The sequence below is a fragment of the Lissotriton vulgaris genome, chromosome 9 (genome assembly GCF_964263255.1).
Source record: "Lissotriton vulgaris chromosome 9, aLisVul1.2, whole genome shotgun sequence".
NCBI lineage: Eukaryota > Metazoa > Chordata > Amphibia > Caudata > Salamandridae > Lissotriton > Lissotriton vulgaris.
In genome coordinates this window covers 1,206,033,201-1,206,054,867 of record NC_141697.1, presented here as the reverse complement: position 1 = coordinate 1,206,054,867, position 21,667 = coordinate 1,206,033,201, and the positions used below count along the sequence as shown (strand labels likewise).

The window sequence follows — 21,667 nt, the reverse complement described above, 5'->3', positions numbered from 1 at the left end:
CAAACACCAGTCTCGAGCATCAGCCATCTACAGGGATTTGCCACACTCGCCCACTTCCATCGCTGGAGAGAGGACCAAAAATCAGGGCCGGACTGGGAACCACCACCGGCCCTGGCAAAGTGCTCGGCCGGTTCCCCTTCCCGCTCTTTGTCGGGGGCGGTTTTCGGACGATTTTGGTACAGGGACGATTTTGCAGTTATGCCGAAAAAACGGCCCTGTAACAAAAACGGCCCCCAGGGACCCAAAACCGGCCCCCACGCGTGCGGCGGTTCCCGCTATGGCCAGACCGGCCCTGCCAATAATTACCATGCTATGTGCAGTGGTGGAAGCAGAAAGCAAAAAAGAAGGATGCAGAGCTGTAATGGCAATGAGGGTAATGACACACGAGGATGCGTGAGGTTTACCAGTGTGGATAGAAAGAGCTAGGAGTTTAAATATTCACGTTCCAATAGCTAAAGAATGAAAACAAAAAAACTCTACAAGTTCCATGATGCAAAGTGCTGTGAGAATCCAGGTCTGAATTAAGGTGGCCGTTACCCAGCAAAGGACAGGAACCTCCTTCTGGCCCACACTCCAAGTGTAATGTCAAAAGCAGAAACAAAGTGTGTCTAAAGAGACATCATCCTCTGTGCTGGTGCCCAATCCGGGCAATTGTAAATGTATTTATATAGCGCTTACGACCCCTGGCGAGGCATTGAAGCGCTTTTACGCTTTTCCTCTTCCTAAAAAATAGGAACTGATTTTTAACAGTGAAAAACGGTCTCAGAAGTTCCCGTTCATTTTGACCTCAGGTTATATAGCCCGCGTAGTCATTACTGGGATATTTTTCTTCAACACACTTTCTCATTTCCTCCGCTGTCTCGTACACTCTCTGCTGGGCTCTTTTAGCTCTGTCTTTACAACCGAGCTGTCGCTAGACATACTGGGCCCGATTCACAGAACTAACTTAAGACAAAATCCTAAACTTACTACCATTTTGGTATTCACAGAAGGCACTTACTGATTTTGGTATTCACAGAAGGCACTTACTGATTTTGGTATTCACAGAAGGCACTTACTCATTTCGGTATTCACAGAAGGCACTTACTCATTTCGGTATTCACAGAAGTTAGTAGTCCTAACTTTAGGACTCCCAAATGCCTTCTGTGAATACCACAAGTCTTAAAGTTAGGATTTGTCTCAGTTTAGGAGTAGTAAAGTTAGGACTCCTAACTTCTGTGAATACCAAAATGAGTAAGTGCCTTCTGTGAATACCGAAATGAGTAAGTGCCTTCTGTGAATACCAAAATGAGTAAGTGCCTTCTGTGAATACCAAAATGAGTAAGTGCCTTCTGTGAATACCGAAATGAGTAAGTGCCTTCTGTGAATACCAAAATGAGTAAGTGCCTTCTGTGAATACCAAAATGAGTAAGTGCCTTCTGTGAATACCGAAATGAGTAAGTGCCTTCTGTGAATACCAAAATGAGTAAGTGCCTTCTGTGAATACCGAAATGAGTAAGTGCCTTCTGTGAATACCAAAATGAGTAAGTGCCTTCTGTGAATACCGAAATGAGTAAGTGCCTTCTGTGAATACCGAAATGAGTAAGTGCCTTCTGTGAATACCGAAATGAGTAAGTGCCTTCTGTGAATACCGAAATGAGTAAGTGCCTTCTGTGAATAGGAATTAGGAGGGATAATATTTTGCTTTGCCTGCCGTAATTTTGTATTCTATGTCATTTTATAGCTTCAGGAGGCCTCAGTTGGTTATGGTGATACCTCAATTTTAACAGCCTGATGCCTGATTGGTTCACTAGGAAGACATATTTCTGATGCCACAGGTCTGATCCGTTTATATTGAAATGTTATGATAAATACCTTAGCATATGTTAACAGCAATAGGCATTTAAGGTTGACTGGGCATTTTTTCTGCACTGACACCTACAGATAGGTATTTTGTTACAAGAAATGTCGCAGGTCACCTTTGTAGGAAGGGATTTTGGTATAATTTACTGCCTCTGACAACCTCTTGTGGTAGTAGATTTGCAGTGTAATAATTCTTGCTGGAATCCCTACTTAGCTCTCTGACAGAATCTTGTAAGAAAAAATAATATTACATACATTCACATACATGCATAAACATCCATACATAGAGGGCCTTTAGACCAGCTTTGTTCGACCATTTCTCTGCCTGAGTGTCATTCGTCCGCCTCTTCCATCCATGACAGCTTACTGCGTCAGTCCACATTGGCTCTTTTGCCCTGTGAATGACAGCGTTTTCCGATCACGCGTGCACATCCACCTTTACTTTTCAATGTTCTATCTTTATAGTTTCCCTTTCATTCCCTAACTTCTCTTCTTTGTATTATTTTAATATTTCGTAAGAGGACCCTACAGCTGTCCAGACAGTGCTGGTGGGCCATTTGCTTGCCTCTCATTTCATCTGCGGTGCGCTGCAACTCACGTGGCCACTTCTTGAAAACTAGGAGACCATTATGGAATGGTGTTGTCCATAGTGAATCATTGCGATTCCAAGATGGCCAACACTTTAGTTCTAAATGCTGGAACTTAAAAACAACAGTAGACTATTTACAATAACTCAGCAAGATGGACTCTTGTTGCAATGTTTACTTTTGTGATTGCAAGCATATGCTCACCATGTTTAGAAGGCAGCATGTTTTCCTTTTTCTACTTGTCTATTTTTAATTTATCTTGCATATTTTGTTGAGTATGCGTTTGTTTTATTGCGGCTGCGTCAGAGGTTGAAGACATGATTGAGTTGTTCGATGGATGAATGGATGCATGTACGAGGAGTGACAGAGTCCATGTATGTTGACTTATTGAGTGCCTAAACCCATCAATGACACAAAGGGCATTTTTTTTCATAAAGCAGACTTATTGACATTGCCAATGCTTGTTACAAATTGAATGTCTATTGGCAATCATGTGTTTTCTGTTCGCTAGTGTCCGTCACTTTACAAATTATTCTTCTGATTAGGAAGACGCAAACCGTGCTGGGTGGATAAAAGATAATCTGTTATTCTAAAGCCGAGGATGCTTAGGCCATGTGCTGGATCTTCAGCCCCAGGTGTGGGGGACAGTTAACCCCTTGCATGCTCATGACAAGCTCAGCTCGTCATGACTGCCGCGGCTGGCCCATGCAGGGCTAATTCCCCGCCTGTGTGGGCGTTTCTATTGGAGTGGGCGGAGTCGTGACGAGCTCAGCTCGTCATGAGCATAGCTCCACTGTGCAGCATGACGAGCTGAGCTTGTCACGAGCACCGCGGCGCCGCGCTCTGCCCCTCCCCCTGCACCGCGGGGGGATTAGCCCCGCGTGGAAGGGGTTATTGTAAACCTTTTCCAGAGTGATCCTGTCTTAAACTAGCCCAGGCTCACACAGAGAAAACTGAACACAAGAGAGAGGCAGGTTTTCATGTGTTCTTCTAGTGCAGAATTATATAGCAGCCCTCGCAAGAAAATAATGTAATTTGTACAGATCACAGTATGTGTAAAAGTTACATTTATTTACACTTTAGTGCCTACCTGCCTGTGTTTTCCATGTTGGGGAACATTGTTAATTAAGGAATTCTGTGCCTCTCACTTGATACAGAATTACAAAACTACTCCCACGTTGGTGGAATGTCCTGGTTTTTGGTTTCCTAAGTCTGATCGCACACATATACCCCCTCTCAAGCATAAGTTCTGGTTTAAACTGGTTCCTAGAACTTTGACCGGCTTCAGCCCTGGGCCATAGGTAGCCACAAGCATGATGTCCACTCTAAACTCAACCCTGTAACTTTCAGAAGCATCACCGCGGCCATGGTGGTTGCAGATGTAATCCACATCTGGCATGAGGTCTAGTTTTAACAGGTTCTTACAGAAACATCACAGCTGCCATGGGGACTGCAAATGTAACCCTTCACTTGCCTGAGGTCTAGTTTGAACAGGTTCTAACTTTTAGAATCATCACTGCTTCCATGGTGACTGCAGAAGGAACACTTTTCTGGCTTCAGATCCAGTTTAAACTGGCTCTAGCTTTAAGATGCATTACCTGCAACCAGGGTGTCTGCAAATGTAACCATTCTCTGGCATGAGATTTAGTTTAAACAGGTTCTAACTTTCAGAAGCCTCATGATCTCGAAGCCCACTCATGGTTGTGCAGTGACACCTGATTTACAATAGTGTGCGTAAGCGACACTTGTGCTTGCATGCCTGGGGGAGTGGTGTGATGGGGTGCACTTGGAGTTAGCCCTGTCCAGGGTTGACCATGTGTTTCAGTTGTTGGCCAGAAGCTTTGGAATTTACGGTTGTTCTTCATTTTTGTAAAATGTTGGATATTTCCTAGTGTACTAAATGTCACTTTGCCATCACTTCAGGTTGCCAGGCAGCAGGCAGGCGCTAGAAATCAGCTTCAGCCCTACAGGGCAGGAGGTCATGGGAGACACGTGTTAGATTTGACTGTGCGGCTTCCCTGTTAGATCAAGGACGTGCCATGGGTTGGTCAACCTGCATTTGAGTAACACACATCAACCAGCCGCTCAGGGAAGGAGGACACACAAGTGTGATGTTGACCTTTTATATTTGATCACATTTTTGCATCTTTTTGTAAGATTTTAATTAATCAAACAAATAAAAATAAATTGAAATTGAATAAAAAAATTGAATTGAAGTATGATGTGGACCTGGAGGTGTTAAACTAGGATTTGAAAAGACTTGATGATAGGGGCCGCAAGTTCCTGGGCGGGGCCGAGCCAAATGTGCCCCATCACACCTCCCGCGTACCACAACGTATGTTTAGAAACACGGAACACTCAGGAAGGCAGCAGAAAATGATGTATTTAATATATGCATTAAACTCTTGATTAGCTCGTTATAGGGATACATATCCCTGCACCCATGTGAATGTCTGCAGGTATATCTGTCAGTCAGTAATGATAAGTATTTAATTAGGTTGCTTGGAGGTGCTGTGCATTTGTATTTATATCACTTATATTTCAAACTCCTTATCTTCACATCAGGAAAACTCACCCAAGTGATACTGTGTCTCACATCTCTGGTCATGCATGCTTATAATAGACATTTGAAGCAGCACCTAATTGCTTGCGCGAAATTTGAGACCACAAATTGAATCACACATATAAATATGGAAAGAAGTCATTTTCACATTTGGTCCCTCACATAAATCACATTCCCATTTATAGGAATAATTGGGCTTCGAACTCAAAGTGAAAATATTTTAAAAGCATCAACAAGATACCTTGGTTAGCACATTTAAAAGTTGCGTCTTTTATTGCTTACTTGTATTTTTTTGGAATGGTTTAACCAAGATATTTTGAATTTACTAGCATTTTATGTATTATATACTTACTTATAGGGGCTTTCAGCCAACTCTCTTCATCCATTGGTCTGTTATTCTGTCGTTCCCATTTTTTTCCACCCACTACAGGGTAAAGCCTGGGGCAATGGATCAACCTACTGGAGCCATTAGCTTACTTCAGCTTGAGTGATGGCATTCTGCCCTTTCACAAGGAGCACTTCCACCCACAAAATAGTTCCCATAAGTGCCAGGAACTTCTGTAGCAATGTGTGCTTTTTGAGACAAAAAAATATTTTTGCTTTTAGCCATCATGTTTTATTTAAATTGATGACGGACCAGCAGCTTCCACAATAATACAGTTTTGCAACAACCATGATAAAAGAAAACAAGCATTGAAAAAACCTGAACGCTTTTGGCTAAAGCCAGACCTTTCAGTGCTGCCTTTGCTAGTTTTGAAAAGGTGATTTTGTGTTAAGAGGTAGTAATGGTTGTGGATCATAGCTATATAGGAGTCTCAAAAGCATCCTTCAGCTGTGCCTTAATTTTTCGTCTGTTTTATAAGAAACATAGTTGCTAGCAGTAAAGCAATTATGCTGAAATAAAATGGTTTACTTGGAGGATTGGATGTTGTACCCCTTGGATGAAAGGATGCAGGGATGTGGCAGGCAATTGGGTAGACCTTATCTTTATGAGTGATTTTTGTTATGCCTAGTGCATCCGGGCTGTGTGACGTTAGCAAACTTTACTTCTACCAACTTCAGGGACTTTTTTTAAAATGTCATTGACTTAGGAAAACTACATAATGTTGGCAAAGTTTTAATTGTTCCTGGACAGTTGTGTGAAGCTGACAAATGTTGCCAATTAAATGGTCAAGTGGATGTGATCTCACTTGACATGGCTGATTTAGTGCCGACAGTACAAACCCTGCAGTGTCTGGAAGGGTCATGGGACTGCTGGTGAAGCGGGACAAATCCCGTCTGATCCAAATGCTGTCGCAAGACCTCTTTATTAAAGAAACCCCAGGTGAGACAGTGATGAGATAGGAACCAGTCATGTTCTGTTTTTTGTGTGTCTTGTTGACGACTCCCACTCACGGGCAGAGTGGCACAATCCAAGATGGCGGTGCTCCCAAGTCTGCTTTAGAACTTTGCAAACTTGGCTTGACTACTACGGCCCATTATATTTAAGGAGCAGGACTCTGCTTGCTTCATTGATGTGGAGCGCTGGACGGCACAGGATAGCGTTACGAAACCTACCACCAGCGTCACTTCCACCAGCTTCAGGTGGACTGGGTGTGCTGGACCCAGAGCTCTGTGACCAGGCAGCCTAACTCCATGGATGTTCAGGGGGCTGGCTGAGAAAGTGACCAAATCGATCAACTTGTGGCTGGTGGCGGAGCTCTGCGCAACATGATACGGCACATGAGAACACATAGCAGGGCTGATTCGCTCTGCCCCCTGTCGTTGGGATTGATGCCTGAGAAGAATAGCAAAGCCAATACCAGCTTCTCAAAGTCGTCTACACATTGGGGACGCAGGCAAAGATGTGACTCAGAGCTGGGATATCCCAAGTTGACAACCTCTTTGAAAGCAGTGGAATTCGAACCTTCAATGATCTGCTTATGAGACACCTTTTGGAAATGTCTGTGTCAGGTGTGGTACCCGGATATCCTTGTCAGAACATTGTCTGACATAAAGAGCGTACCTTAAATAACATCTACAAAAATATTGCCGCATTAGCGTTGATAATAGTAGATCTACACCCAGTGGAATATTTTTGTAAACAATATTTAGCACAAATATTTCTTTAGGACAATTCTTCTGTGTATATTCTGACACACACCCATATTCTGGCATACACCCATTTCTTATGGATCTGTGGGGAGCAAGATATATTTCCGGTAGGGCTGATAATTGCAGATCCTCCACTTCATGAGGTGTTGCATGAGCGGTGACGTGACGGAATTGATAACTTTGGTTAACAAGCCGCTGATAGAAATGTCCAATTGTGATCTACTTGACTTGAGAAGTAAATGGAGAATACTTGGGCAGGGAACAGTGGGTTTTTGAGTGGTATCTGCCCCTGTGATATCCCTTCAAAGCCCCCAGAAATGACAGACTCAAATTATTGTAGTATAACTTGTTATGCAGGATATTTCTGTCTCTTTTATGGATACGCCATTAAGGATACGTCATCTATTCCTGGTCCCCTCTAAAGAAAGCCATGGATGTAGGGCTATGGAGGTAGACTTCAAACACACGGAATCCGATTCAACATTTTATGTAATTCACATAGGAATGTTATGAGTAGTATCTTTTTATGTCTTTAGTCTCTGCCACGAGTGCTGAGACTCTGCAGTCATAAAGATAGTACCCGTAAAATTCCTTTGGGAATTGCAAAAAAATCATAAACTTACACATAGGTTTCAGCGCCTTGAGTCCCTCACGGGTGAGTAGCATGCTTACAATTCCCTGATTGATTGATTGATCGATTGAAGTTTACCTTTTTGAATCGGGCCATGAGTTTGGAACTGCTGGATTGAGTTGTGTTGGTCCACAATTGTCTCCAGTATCACAGAACTGACATGGTGGGTGAAACTGATGAAACAGGAGACTAGTAACTCATAATAGAAAATCTTAATCTAAGTGTACGTTTATTGTTCTTGCAATGTTTCTAGCAAGGCGATTATTTGGGATAAATTAGGAGCCCAGTAGGACCTTAGTACTCAGAATAATATATTTGCTGAAAGTGTTCCAGATGAATGAACAGCAATGCACCCCTGGAGGCTGTGAGAGGGCTATATGCGTGAGCGGACTGGCCCATTATCTTACATGGACATTGAGTGACCGGTTCAGGATTGGATGAACTACTGCCCTACCTGATGCTTTAATGAGGCGCTAAATTGACTCCAGTCTTTTTACTATCAAAGACTGCAGTTTAGGAGACATGATGTGTACTACCCCCGAAAATAGTTTTAAAATTAATTTAGAGTTAATTTTCTTTATATTACGACGGCAGAAAAGAAACAGGCATCCTATAATGATGGCAGTGTTTTGTTGTGGGAATGTCTGTGTGTCCTGCATGGTGCAGGTTTGAGTTCTTGAAGGCGTGACTCAGGCTGCTACTTTCAACACCTTAGTGGCTTTCCTGGAAGCCTGTAGTTTCTCTCTTCTCTGCTCTCCCTTTACCTGCCTTCAGCAGGGCGATGAGCCATGATGCAAACAACTCAATTGAAGTTCAATGTTCTTCCTATAATTTTACCAACACAAAATCTGCTTTTAGCATATTCTTAAAGTTATTGTGTATAAACCAACCTCAAACAGGGATTCTCCACCACTTTGCAAGTTCATAAAATACAAAGAACTTGACAAAATGTTCTGATGGAGGAGATGAGGAAAGTCTTTACAAAAAGAAAGGGTTTCCCTTGTACCAGAAAGGACTGGGAAGTGCAAACAGTATACAAAAAGATTTTCCTTTCTGTGCAAACCACTAATATTAGACTCAAAACCTTATCATACAGTTGGAATAGAACCTGAAGTATATACCTCAACACACAAATTGAAAAATATTTGTCTCGATTTTATTAAAAACTGGCAATTAATGCCACAAATGTCATGATATTTGCAAACATATAATACAAAATTCACAATGTAAAAAAAATCTTTTGTTACACAGAATACATAATGTACATATTACAACAAATCAAATACAATATAAAAGCAGTCCTTTTGTCAAGATGAGGAAAGACCATTGATCTAAAATAGGAGCGTGCAAAGTTTTTCGCTTCACCAAAGTTCACAATGTTCACCCTTCACAAGCGTTGCAAAGTGCATCCTGATTTTCCATGCAGGTGAGTATTTTTTCTCCCTGTAAGATAATTTTTCCCTTGCTAGAACCAGCAATTGAGAATGTTTTTCTCACGTTTACCTTTTCTTTTCACAAGTACAGAATTGACACAAAAGCTTGTTTTAAATAAAATCAAAGGCTGGCTTATTTCTCCCAAATCAACCAAACCAGGCGTGTAACACGAGTCCTTCCTCTATGTCACCACTCCAACCAAAAAGATTTGAATTGATAGGATGATATTGCTCCTGTTGATAAGAATGAATAACCAACTTGCTTTGATGAATTCATTTACATTTATTTAAATCATTATTTAACATGATATCCTTCATTTTTTGAGGTAGGGACCTTTTACTATATGTATGCAATCACTTTAGAGGCTACACAACACAGTTTCAGTACGTTCTAATTCAATGAGCGACTTATCAAAACTTTCAATCCACAAGTTATTAGGTAAGTGTTTATAAAGTTTAAGTTTTGCTCTTACAGTACCCTCCTCCGCTACTGGGTCAGAACCAACATTGTAGATAGATGCCATAAAGCACCAAGACCTGCTTCAGGAGACAATACTCCAGCCTATCCTCAAAAGCTAAAAACAGTTCCAAGCACTTGACGTTGGGCGCCGTCCAACCCTAATCCCGGTTTCCCAGGGAAAGCGGCCAAACCCTATTTAAAGGTTGGGCAGAATTCCGTTCCTCTTGTCTATAACTAAGGTTTCAAAGATGGACCTGAAAGACGTACTGATCGACGGTTCATAGGAAAATTTTATGGAGGAGAACAAGAAATTAAATCAGCTACATGAGCACGGTGTGAACCCATTTCATGATAGCCTACCCCTAAATATCTATATGTCTGAGTTCATTTAACCATCTGATAGTCTTAACTTGATGTCATCTAAACACTACAACATTGATTTTTCATTGTCAATTGTCAGATTTTTCCTTGCATTGAGCACCATAACTATTAAGAGTATGTTGTAGTCCTTCTTTCGATAAGCCGACCAAACAGTATCCTCAGGGTACTGAAATAGCAACAAGGAGCTTCCATCTAAATTGGGGGGCGCTCATCCTGATATCTATAGGCTGAATAAAAAGGGTGCCCGGACTCAGAACCTGAGGAATTGTTTCTAAACTTTATCTGAACCCACGCACCTTGGTAAAGGGTTTGAATAGATTAAAAAAGTTCAAACTAGTTGTCCCAATTTGTCAATGTTGCCCATCTTCGGCCTCTGTCTGTACTGTCAAAGGCCCTCCTAAAATCATGAAGCATGTGTAAATACAGTTGGACTGTAAGTGTGTACACTTATTAACTAGCATGGCCAATGATATTACATTCTACAGGCTACCAGACTTTGCCTAAAACCAAGCTTAGGCCGTGACATAAGTCTACTGTTTAAGGCCCATTCCTGTAGGTCAACAAGAAGTAATAAGCAGTGGCGTAACTAACAACAGCCCCCGCAGCCCCCGCGGTGCACTGTGCACGGGAAGGCCTGAGAGCTCCTGACTGGGTCGGGGGTGCCCTACATGTAATTTGCAGGGGGGCCCCCTCATGTTTCGTTAGGCCACTGGTAATAAGGCAAACCATTTTGCCTCAGCATTGAGGAGAGTTATTAGCTGATTGTTGGGATGGGAGTGTCCGTTGCTAGGTGTACCGTTGTGTTAACCTGCCCTTGAGTGCACGAATACGAGTATCTGGTATCCAGTTTTTTTTATTTTGGCCCCTGCCTCAAGCTAATCTACTGTGTGCGTGAAGGTCTAGGTCTGTCCCTTGACACTAGTGAGGTTCTGGACCTATTACATGACCAGTAAGGGCTCGCCAAGCGTGTCCTGATATGTTTGCCAAATACCGTCCTTGGCCTGTGTTTAGCATGTAGGGCGGTGGTTGCAGCATCATGTGTTTTGTGGCTCGGTAGCTCTGACCAGACCTGTTCCCTGTGATACTGAAATGGTCGTCTTCTGGCCTTCTTGTGTAAAGTTCCATTCCCATGCGCTAACCCAGATTCGAGCACTAACATCCCAAGTGCATGTTATGCAAGTCCATGTATGTGCCCTGTGTGGTACATGCATTGTGTGCCTGGGTGAATCACAGTAATGGAGGCCTGCGGGTTCCACTTTGGAAGCTCCTGGCCTATTGTTGTGCAGAAGATTGAGGTGCAGTTGTTTTCCAACTCAGCAGAAGTTTACTGCTGAAATTTCTGAAGCTAGAGGGAGGAGACCTAGATTTTGAGTTGGGGAAAGAGGAGAGAAGGCTCCTTTAGAATTTTTTTTAGGTCTTATTGCCGAGAGTAGCTCGGATTGGCCTTCCGGAGTCTTCCGTTTGGTGAATGGTGGGGGGTGAAGTGTGGTTCTGTCACCTTTTGTCTCTTTCAGATCACTTTTGAGCTGGCTGTTAATAGAGTTTGCTAGGTTCAGAAAGCGAGAAAGCGCACATCTCTTTATAGATAGTCCAGGCTCGATACTACCCTGCTGTGTAGAGCATCAGGACCACAGCGAAACAGTTCTGAAAGTGCAAATTTAGAATCCACATCTTCTGTTAACTTTCACTGTATGAAAGTGTGAGAACCGCTGGCTCACTTGTGGTTCAAGTTCCAAGTGCTTTTTAACCAGAGAAGATAGTTCTCCACAGAGTTCTTATAGAAATGCTGTGCTGCGAGGTCTGGTGTCTGCCAGAAAGACAGCTCTTCTCAGAGGTGATGGTACATCTGCCGGAGTCTTCCCTGGAAGGAAAAAGCTGTCCCCTGACTTGAACACCTGGAAGCCAACTTGCCTTCTGAGAGAGGGAAGGAGCCTACCAACCCTGCAGGAGGTGTGACTGCTAAGCGAGAGCCAGAAACATTTTAATCGTGGCAATGTGAGAGTCCATCAAAAAACAAAGGGTGACGACAGGAATCCGCGTGCTCGAGGAAATGGCCAAGCACTCTCTACAGATGAGCGGATCGTGTCGGGAATCGTGGTGCCAACAACTTGTGCGGCTGCATCCACGAAGTGTGACCGAGAGAGCTGTACCCGCTGCATCGTTGCCATAGTAGTAAACATCACAGGACATCAGAGACAAACAACCCCACAACTGAGGCTCAGTATCCCCCATAGCCCCCAAAACAGGATCTGACACCAAAACCTTATGGATTCGTTCCATTCATTCAAAAATAATGGTGTGAAGTAGCACTTGTTGAATAACACTTGCAAATTAAATTATTTGATATAAACAAAGCAAAGGCAACCCATTTACACCTTTGGCTCCATCAGAGCTGCTCTTTATTTTCCCCGCGATCATGTTGAGGCCTAGATTTGATTTTGGCCCTGGCTAAAGCCTTTATTACTCAAGGGCGGAAGCGTCCACCGCCCCCATGTCCCTGTAATGAGATTGATTTCTCAAAGTAAGTGCCCTTGTGAAACTGTCTGTGCCTGGGAGCTAGGACCGTCCTCATCTCTGCCACAAACGCAGACATTCGCAGGAAGGGTCGACGTATTTAGTTCTGAGAAACCGCAGAGATGCTTTGGGCATCTGAACATCTCTTCCTGGAACTTATAAACATCTGAAATATCCATATTTGTCCCAGCCATGTCTGTTCAGTGATTGTTCATAAGGTGAAACATCTGAGAGCTGTCACATGCTCTTGAGAAAGCTGTTTTTCTGTTGGAGTAGCTACCATTGTCTCACCTATCTGTTCTGGGAAGTGCTTTTAGTAGGACAAGGTTTGAATATTCAGTGGAAGATTTTTAGGTTCAAGCAGTTGGATGAACATTGTTTTTAGGTCTGGCGTTGATACTGTTTTACCTTTTTTACCAGCCTCATGTATTTAAAAAAAGCATAAATATGAAATACATGCATAGAAACACGCATAAAAGGGTTTTGGGTCAATCCTCTTTATCCATTAGTCTGTTCAAGTGTCATTCACATTTTGCTTTCACTCATCTCATAATTCACAATGGACTAAAGGGTCCGCCCTCTTCAGCCATTGGCTGCTTTATCAATTTTTTTCTTGTTCACATTTGCACAACCTCCTAAAAATCAAGCACACTTCAAATCCAGGGATGATGGGCCAATACTGTACTTTGCCAATTGTTTTTCTTCCTTTCCATTCTTTTCTTATGTTTTTGTCATCTTTATGTTTTTAAACCATGCCTTCAGGTTTTTGAAATTCAAAAATTTCTTTGTATCAAATAAAATAATATTTTCTTTGATGTGCATTATATTTAGTAAGGGTTTCTCGCTGTGATCTCAATACACCTACCTGCTAGGATGTACTTATACTTTTTTATTAATTGCGCACTATTAATTATTTTTTTTAATTTAAAAAGTATACGGCTTTCACACCAGCTTGTCAAGGGCCGAAGACCTAATAGATTTGTTGGTTCTTGTTTTTATTGGGATGAAGTAGTTACTAAAGAGTACCTAAGAATTTGGTAATCTTCGTATCTGTAGTCTGCACTTTGAGGATGGCACAGAGCATTACCCATTGGCTGTAATGTTCTTTCTGGAACTGCAAATTCAGGCCCTGTCTTGTAACGGATGTACATTCCACAAAGGTCATTTCATAATTGTACTGTGGGAGTGGCGCTATGCAAATGAGGGAATCCCTTTGCTCATGCCAGGCTTCACATCGCTGAAGTGAGCGTATGAACTCTCTGGGGCATGGGCTGAATCTCTGCCACCCTGGAGGTGCTGCCCATTTAGTGCCAAGAAAGGGTGTGCAGAATTTGTGAACCTAGACAAAGTGGGTCCCTCGCTCTTGGGGTACTCCTACACAAATTCTGACTTAGTAGATGGTATGGAGTGTCAAACCTGCACATGGAATTCCTAAACCAGGACCCTGGAGGGGAGCTCTGAAGTCCAGGCATGGTTTGCTGCAGTGCAGTGGTCCCTTTCTCTTACCATAAAGGTGCTTCACATAGCTCCTAGAAGTGAATGTCTTGGTACCTTTATCCTTCCTTTTTTATTTCCCGTTGGCGCTTTAGGAGTTAAACAAGAGATGGGCTCTCACTCTCTCATCAGTGGGTTCAAATTGAATCCTTTGGGAGCTACAAATGATGATTAATAAATTATGTGTACTACTCGCTGTCCAATACTGCTAAAACTTACATTGCCCATATAAACATTGGGCCTCCACTTTGCCAAACAAGAGAACTTTTCTAGTGGTCAACTTGACTGATGGACAAAGACATCAAAACTAACGATGCAGTAAACAGTTCTCCTCACCAGTATTTTTAGTTTAGCACTTTTCCATTTGACTCTGAGAGACCCTGCTGTTGTGAAGAGACGAGGTCCACAAAGGTTTGTAGGTTCAAGATGAGATTTATTCTTCATAGAGGAACAGCTTGACATCCACAAGGGAAGCACACAGGTGGCATACAACACCTGCTAACTTATCAAGTATATATTACCTCAGGAAAAGTCTTTCTTAGGAGTCCACCGCCAGCAGTGCTGAATGCAGGTGTTGCTGAATACCAAGGCTGTCTTGTTCTTGACTCAACCTCGTGCCTCTTTCAGCCTCCACCCTACACTTTCTGTCTCTTCAGCTCATTCTTGCAGGCTCTGTTTCATTTCTACTTTCTCCCAGTTTTCCTGTCTTTCTCTCCCTCCTTCTTTCTGTTTTCCACCTTTCTCTCTCTTGCTCTATGTCAACGTCTCATGATACAAAATCAGCCCTGATGCCCACAACGTGGGTAGAAGGTTTTAAAAGAAACAAGGGTAAACAAACACAGACCTGGAGCAGAATGTCTGTAGCAGCCATTATTGGCCCGAGCCCCTCCATTGTCTTCATTGGAGCCCTTGACGCTCCAATGTTCTAATGACCTGAATCACAGTGATACACTGTGCAACCAGCATGGCCTCCTGTGAGCACTACAGGTATTACCTTTTCAAGAGCTACAGCAGTGTGACCGCAGCCGATCTGATGGGGTCTTCTTCAGGCCCCCTGGTACAAGGGAGCAGCTGCAGACAAGCTTGAAATGCTGTTAAACCGCTGCTACTTGGTTGTGTGCTGAGCGCTCTGCTGCATTTACTGTTTCACTAACTGGCTGTGCATGAAATAATACTTTTTTGGTTAATGAAGCACACAGCCTCTGGTTGCTAATAACGGCCCTCCTCGGAAGGACTCATTCTGAAACGGAGACTGCTGCCACCATCAACCAAACGGGCCCTGGTACCCTCGTGCTGGTCCACATGCCTGCCCTTTAGAGGAGGAGGAGGAAGCCGAGCTCTCTTTAAAACAGCTTTTCTATATCTCTCCTGGTGGGGGAGACTAGACACAATCAAGATGATGCTTTCTCCTATAGTCCTCTTCACAATATCTAACATTCCATTTTCCATTCCCTCCAAACATTTACAAAAAAATTAACTCCATTTTGTCTGACTTTTTGTGGGGTCATAAAAAATCTTATATGTCCTTGGCCAAACTTCTCTATTTCTCACATTTTCCTGGGTAGCGTCTCTTCTATCTGGGATCACTGCATTTTCAGAATAAGAATAATTGATTTATTGTTAGCAGTGGCTTTCCAACAAATCACTAAATTTTGGAAGGATTCCACCAAAATATTGTATCAGGCTTGGTGGTATTCTGTGTGCTATAATCACAGATTAGACACAACGTTTGTATACCCAATGATTTTGGCCACCAAAAGAAGAGAAATGTGGGGTCCTGTCACTACGTTTTTTGTTGCAAGTGCTAGATGTTCTTTGTCTCAATCTCCATTGCAACAAGAAGTTACTAAACCTCCATGACTTCCTCGAGTTTGTTATATATGCTTTTCTTATTATATACTTTATACCTACATTGTATATTTTTTCTCCATATCTCTTGTAATATCTGCTGGTTATATTCACAATCATTTTTATTACTTTTTCTTTTCGTTATGTCTTTGGATTTATTTAACTCTTATTACCAACATTACTTGTTTTGCTGTATGATTTTATATAACACTTTCATTGCTGTACTTTGTCAACTTTTATCTTATTTGCTTCAATAAACTTTCTCTTGAATTTAAAAAAAACAAACTGCTTTTCATGCTGGTCAATGCAAACATGTGCATGTCTGCTCTGTCTCCATTGATGAAACTTAAAAGCCACCACTACAGTCATATTCTTGAATTTTCTGTTTGATAGCCCCACATTTTGTCTGTGTAAAGGCATGAAATAGATTTGTTGGAAATGTCTAATGTGTGTCCATTTGGCATTGATAATGACATGCTTACTAAGTCTGTTTATTTGTTAATATCTGTTTCTTTCTTAAACTCCATCTAGGGCCCTTGTCTATGTCGTGCACGGAGCCGGGGAGCACTGCGGCCGCTACGATGAACTGGCGCAAATGATGATCGGCCTTAATATATTTGTATTTGCTCATGACCATGGTAAGTGTACATGCCAAACACCATGTGGTATTTTGTCGACCGTTGGATGGCTGGCTAACGAGAAGCACTGCGAGCCACTCCATTGTTGGCATCTGTGTTGCCCTCTCAGAGTCTCCTGTTGAAGTTTCAAAGGCTGTAAATTTTCCAGCCGAAACGGTAGGTTGAATTAGATCACTCTATTGATGTAGCCGGACTGTAGCTTTATTAATCAATTACATTTGTTGTGCAGCTCAGTGTCGTAGTGATGTTGGGGAGATTGGGATGAAGCCAAGAGGCTTTATAGTGTCTGGCATGATCGTCATTGTCATGTGTCGAGGTTGGCGCCCCATCCTATTGGAAATCACCTTCCTAGACCTTAATCTGAATAGGATTGGTTTGTCGGTTCCGGGCCACCTGTTTCCATTTGGGGGCAAACTGTGTGTTGCTTCTAATAGATCCCTTCAGTCCTGGCTTATGGGGTGATTAATAAGCGTACCCTTAGTAGAACCCATCTCTGGTCTAAAAGAAGGGTGAATCTGTTAGAGAAGTTAGGACTCATGTGTGATTGGTTTAGTGCTTTTGGACTCACTCTGCAGTCAAAGCAGGTTGTAAAATGACTAGTAATCTAGAAGAATATGGCACTTAATAGGACTTCACCGTTGGTGGAAAAGTCAATATTGCATCATTGCTTATGTTATGCTGTGTTATGTAATGGGTACATGTATGGTGCACAATATGCCTTTTATATGAAATTGCATTCATTTCAGTTGTCCAGGGGTTATTTTCCAAATTATTCCAAGGTTTCCTTTGTAAACCAGAGTCTGACTCAGTTGTGAAGCTGTGCTATCAGTAGCGTGAACGGGTATGTTCCTGTGATAGGTGAATAGGATAACCTGCGTGAGATATGAGGGAATGTTCTTGGTGTTTTTTGGGAGGGATAACACAGGGCTAGATTGGGAGTTGATTGTAATATTCAACTAATGCGTAAACTCTTCTTTACACGTGGCTGGGAACTATGAGCTTGAAGATATTCAACGCATACGATAATTATCTGATGCGTTAAATATCTCAAAATGTGTTAAATTTCGGCAGGTTAAACCTGCCGAAATGTAACAGGGGAAAACATACGGTATTAACCATATCATGTAGAATTTATTAAGTTAAGCACCAAAATCCACGTATTTCCCCACGAGCTCTTAATAATGTACTTTGTGATATGGTAATTTATCAGCGGTGATAGATAACGTCTTAACTTGTAACCAGGCCCTTAGAATTTGGGATGGGTAACAGTGAATAATGGGGATGTTTCTCTCCGACGCGTTCTGTGCGACTTGGAGTTGAGAAGAGTGGCACTCAAGTTGTCTATGATGTCACTCAGAACCACCAAGTGACATTTTTTAATTTTTCTCTGTAATACGTCTTCAATTTAAACTTGCATATCGTCCACCTACATAATCGTCTCCTACTTGTAACTGGTATGTCTGGTTGGAGGGATTATAGAGGAGCCGTATATGACACTATCTTCCCTCTCTCAACCAAATATTTAAAAAAAAATAACAGCTTGGGGCTTGCCATCCCCACTCTCTACATCTGCCCTCCTCCCCCACATGTAAACAAGCATTGGCATAGCCAATAGGTCTCGCTTTGGGACCTTATAAGTATTTAGCCATGCAGCACATTATCCTGGCTGCTGTAACATGTACTTTTATTTCATGTGGTGCTGGTAAATGGCCGCACACCAAAGGATGGGCTTCCGTGCTACTTAATAGCAAGGAGTACGGCAATCACGATACGAGAAACTTGGGGACAATTCTGTAAGCATGGAGGCAGGGGATCATGGTAGGAGCAACACGGAGGCTGGCAGTGATGATACCTGAAGCTGACAGTTGTGATACTGGGAACACTGAGGGTGTCAGTCACGATTCTAGAGACAGGGGGGCTGACACGATCATACAGACAGGGAGGATCCTTCACTCTGGGATGTGTCCATAGAAAAGGCAATAGTGAAGTACTGCTAGAGAGGGGCTGACGGTCTTTCCGCTGGAGGATGTGTGAGCTGGCAATCAACAGTGTAGAGTGGAACCCATAAAGGTGGGCAACTGGCAGTGAGGAGGGGTCTTGCACACCAGAGGAACACACTGTCGGATTCCTGAGACAACAGAAGCAAGTACTCAGGAGCCCAGAGACAAGGGAGATGTTGGCAATCAGGGTCCCAGATACATCTGAACCTGATGGTCAGTTTCTACGGGTACTTCATGAACAGAGTTGTCTTTTGCTCGAATCACTCATCGTTAATCTCCTGGCTCGGAATATCGTTCTGGTTAAAGCCCTTGGAAGTGTAGGCTCTGCTCACCTCCGTGCAGCTCCTGGACTTCAGGTCCCCCAGCGCAGAGGCGATCAGAGCCGCTAAAGTGCAAAGCAGGCGCAGACAGAACATGGCGAAGGCGCTGGGACTGGCAGCCAGACACAAAACAACAGAGGAAAAAAAGTTTTGAAAAGTAAAAATAAAAGAGGCCTCCTTGTGCAGCAGCGGTGATCTGTGTATTTCATGCACAGTTCACGTCAAATCGCTCCCACAGATAAAATGGACCGGGCAGGGAGTCCTAGTGTCTGCAGAGAGGTGCTGCTGGTGCCTGACCTGGTGCCTCCCGATCCTGTTCTACCTCACTGCTTGCTGCCCTGCACACTTCGTACTCACTCACTCCCAGCAGCTGCTCCTCTGCAGCCAGCGGCACATGGGCGGCAGGTGGAGCAACGAGAAACAGCTCAAGAAAACTTGGACATGGAGCACCCTTGGCTGAGCCGGAACGAGGCACAGATCACTGCTGGAGTTCCAAATCCTGGCACGTAGATTCACGCAGGATGCGTGAAATCGCGGATTCGGATTCATCACGTCACTTCCAAATTTCATGGACCCAGATTAAATCAGCTGTGATAGACTAAGCTAAAATGAAGATAAAAATTGCGCGCGCCTCGAGCTCACAAGTGGTGGGAGTACGACCGAGAGCAGGGACGTGCAGCGTTTCCATTGCGGGAGCGAGCGTGATAATTGCTACCAGATGACGCCACTCGCTCCTGCAAGGGAATCACCAAACGCGAACGCGTTGCCATTGAAAGCAATGCAACGCATGCACGTTTTTGTGGACAAAAGCGAGTCGATTACAAGAGGTCTTTTTCCTGAGCAGTGCATGCGCGCTGCGTAGGCGAGACCTCAAAATCTCTATTGTTCCTACACAGCTCCACCCACCCACCCACACAACCCTCTCTTCAGCCCTCCACCAAATTCTGACACATACTGAAAAACATATCTAGGCTCCCCCCAGCCTGTTCTTATACCCTCACAGTCACCCAAATTAAAATAAACTGGCCAACAATCTCTGTGCCTTCCCTCACCCTCCTGGGAAAGCCTGCTCTTTTCACTCTCTTACTCATAGTGCTACGAGAGCCCTTGTCAGCTCTGCATGTTTTTCGTTGTCAATGCCGGTCAAAATAGACCCATGGTGACAGTGCCCCGCCTGACTGCTCCGTTGAGTGCCAGGAGAGGCAGAAGGCGAGTCGGACCACAACGAGCCTTTCCGCTGCCTCGCTCAAGTCTCCACAGACCCCAGGGAGGTTGAGAAACTCAGGGGATATGACCACTTCCACTAGTGACGTAACAGCGTTCGGAAACAACATTTACTTCCCATTCTTGTTGAGTCACAGCAGTCAGTAAGTGAATTTCGATGCAAGCCTTGCAATGGTTCTTGTAATTGTTCTTATTCTTGATGAATCTCATAAAAATTCAAATGAAGCTTTAAAACAGTGAACCACATTTTTGAATGAACTGACTGTGGGTTTTAATGTTTGTGCCAGTGTACTCTGCAAAAAGTTTGTGAATGCCGGACACCGTTTTGAGAGCTGGGGGTAGCTAGCGGCACCTCGTTTTAGTCTACGGTGAACAGGGACAGGGAATGAGTATCTGGCAACAACACCACCGGCTATACCTGTAGAGGAAGGGACTGTGCAAGGAGTGAGTAGAAGCACTCCATGCACTATACAAGTAAGATCCCTTTGTCTATCGCTGTTTTCCATTTTCCTGTTCCCTACCTGTGAGTAGCGCTTCCCACGAGGAATAGGAAAGATGTCAGTGTGATCCACAGTTGTTCCCGATGATGCTGTGGGGTGTTCACAATTCCCTTTTTAGAATCCATTAGGGAGTCTCTTTCCCAGTAAATTGATCTGTTCTGATTGAGGAAATCTTACAGACAAGGGCCTTATTTACAGGGTAGGTGTGTCCTTAGTTTGTAGAGATACCTGCCTAATTGGCGGGGACCTCACTACTGTGAACGGAGTCACAATGCTGCTCTTCACTGCAAAGAAGTTTGCAGAGCAGGCACCATGTTGAATACGTCTGCTTGGCAAATTGTTTTGCTCATTGAAAGCAAAATCCCAAAGTGGGAGTTTGTTTTCTTTGAAGAAAAATTAAACGGTCCTAATGGGTGTTCAATGTTTTCCTTGGCCTTGGGGACAAGTTAGCATTTTTCTTGCTCACTTCTTGCGCTGCTTGGCAGATATGGGCCGATAAAATGAGTGTCCTTATTCCTGTCCTAAGTTGGACGGGGCGGGCATCACTGTGAGGCAGTGGTCCTGTGGCGGGTGGACCACTGGGCCAACGGTTACTTCCAGCTTAGCCAGCAGAAGCTCTGCATGGCCGTGACTAGCCCAACAGTTCGCCGACTCTAAAGAGAGTGAGGAACCGCAGTTTTGATTGGGCGAGAGGACCGCCAGTTTACGGTATTCCTTCCACTGCGGAAACTTCTAAATGAGGCCCTAGTAACCCAAAGGGCTTTCCTTGTACTGCTTCAGCCCTAACTTGAATAGTTTAAGGAATTGGCTAGTCCCTACATTTAAAAACTATTTATGTTGTATTATCTGCAAGAGCTTTCTTTTTGTCCTTATTCATTGGGGCGTGCTTGAACATTTGTTTCCCGCCCCAGACTCGTTTCTATATTTGTCCTGCAGGAGATATAGAGATAATGTGTCTCCATTGCAAGCAGTCTTGGATCCAGCTAGATCTTCCCCTTGTGTTGCGTCAGATGCTTTAGATGCTCCACTTCCTGTTCTTCCGGTTTCCCTCCTCATCACTCAAACACACCCCCAGCATTCTTGATCAATTTCCTAGAAGCACCAGTGAAAGTATGCAGATGTGGTTCTTTTTCAGCCC

At 43.4% G+C, this 21,667-nt stretch overlaps 1 protein-coding gene across 1 annotated transcript in view; it reads left to right on the top strand.

Moving 5' to 3' along the window:
- The window catches only part of MGLL (monoglyceride lipase), a 412,525-nt gene that overhangs the window by 202,559 nt on the left and 188,299 nt on the right, over positions 1 to 21,667 (top strand). The window contains exon 3 of the mRNA XM_086939284.1: positions 16,379 to 16,485. Within this exon, the coding sequence (XP_086795410.1) occupies positions 16,379 to 16,485 (107 nt within the window). The remainder of the gene's footprint in view (positions 1 to 16,378; positions 16,486 to 21,667) is intronic.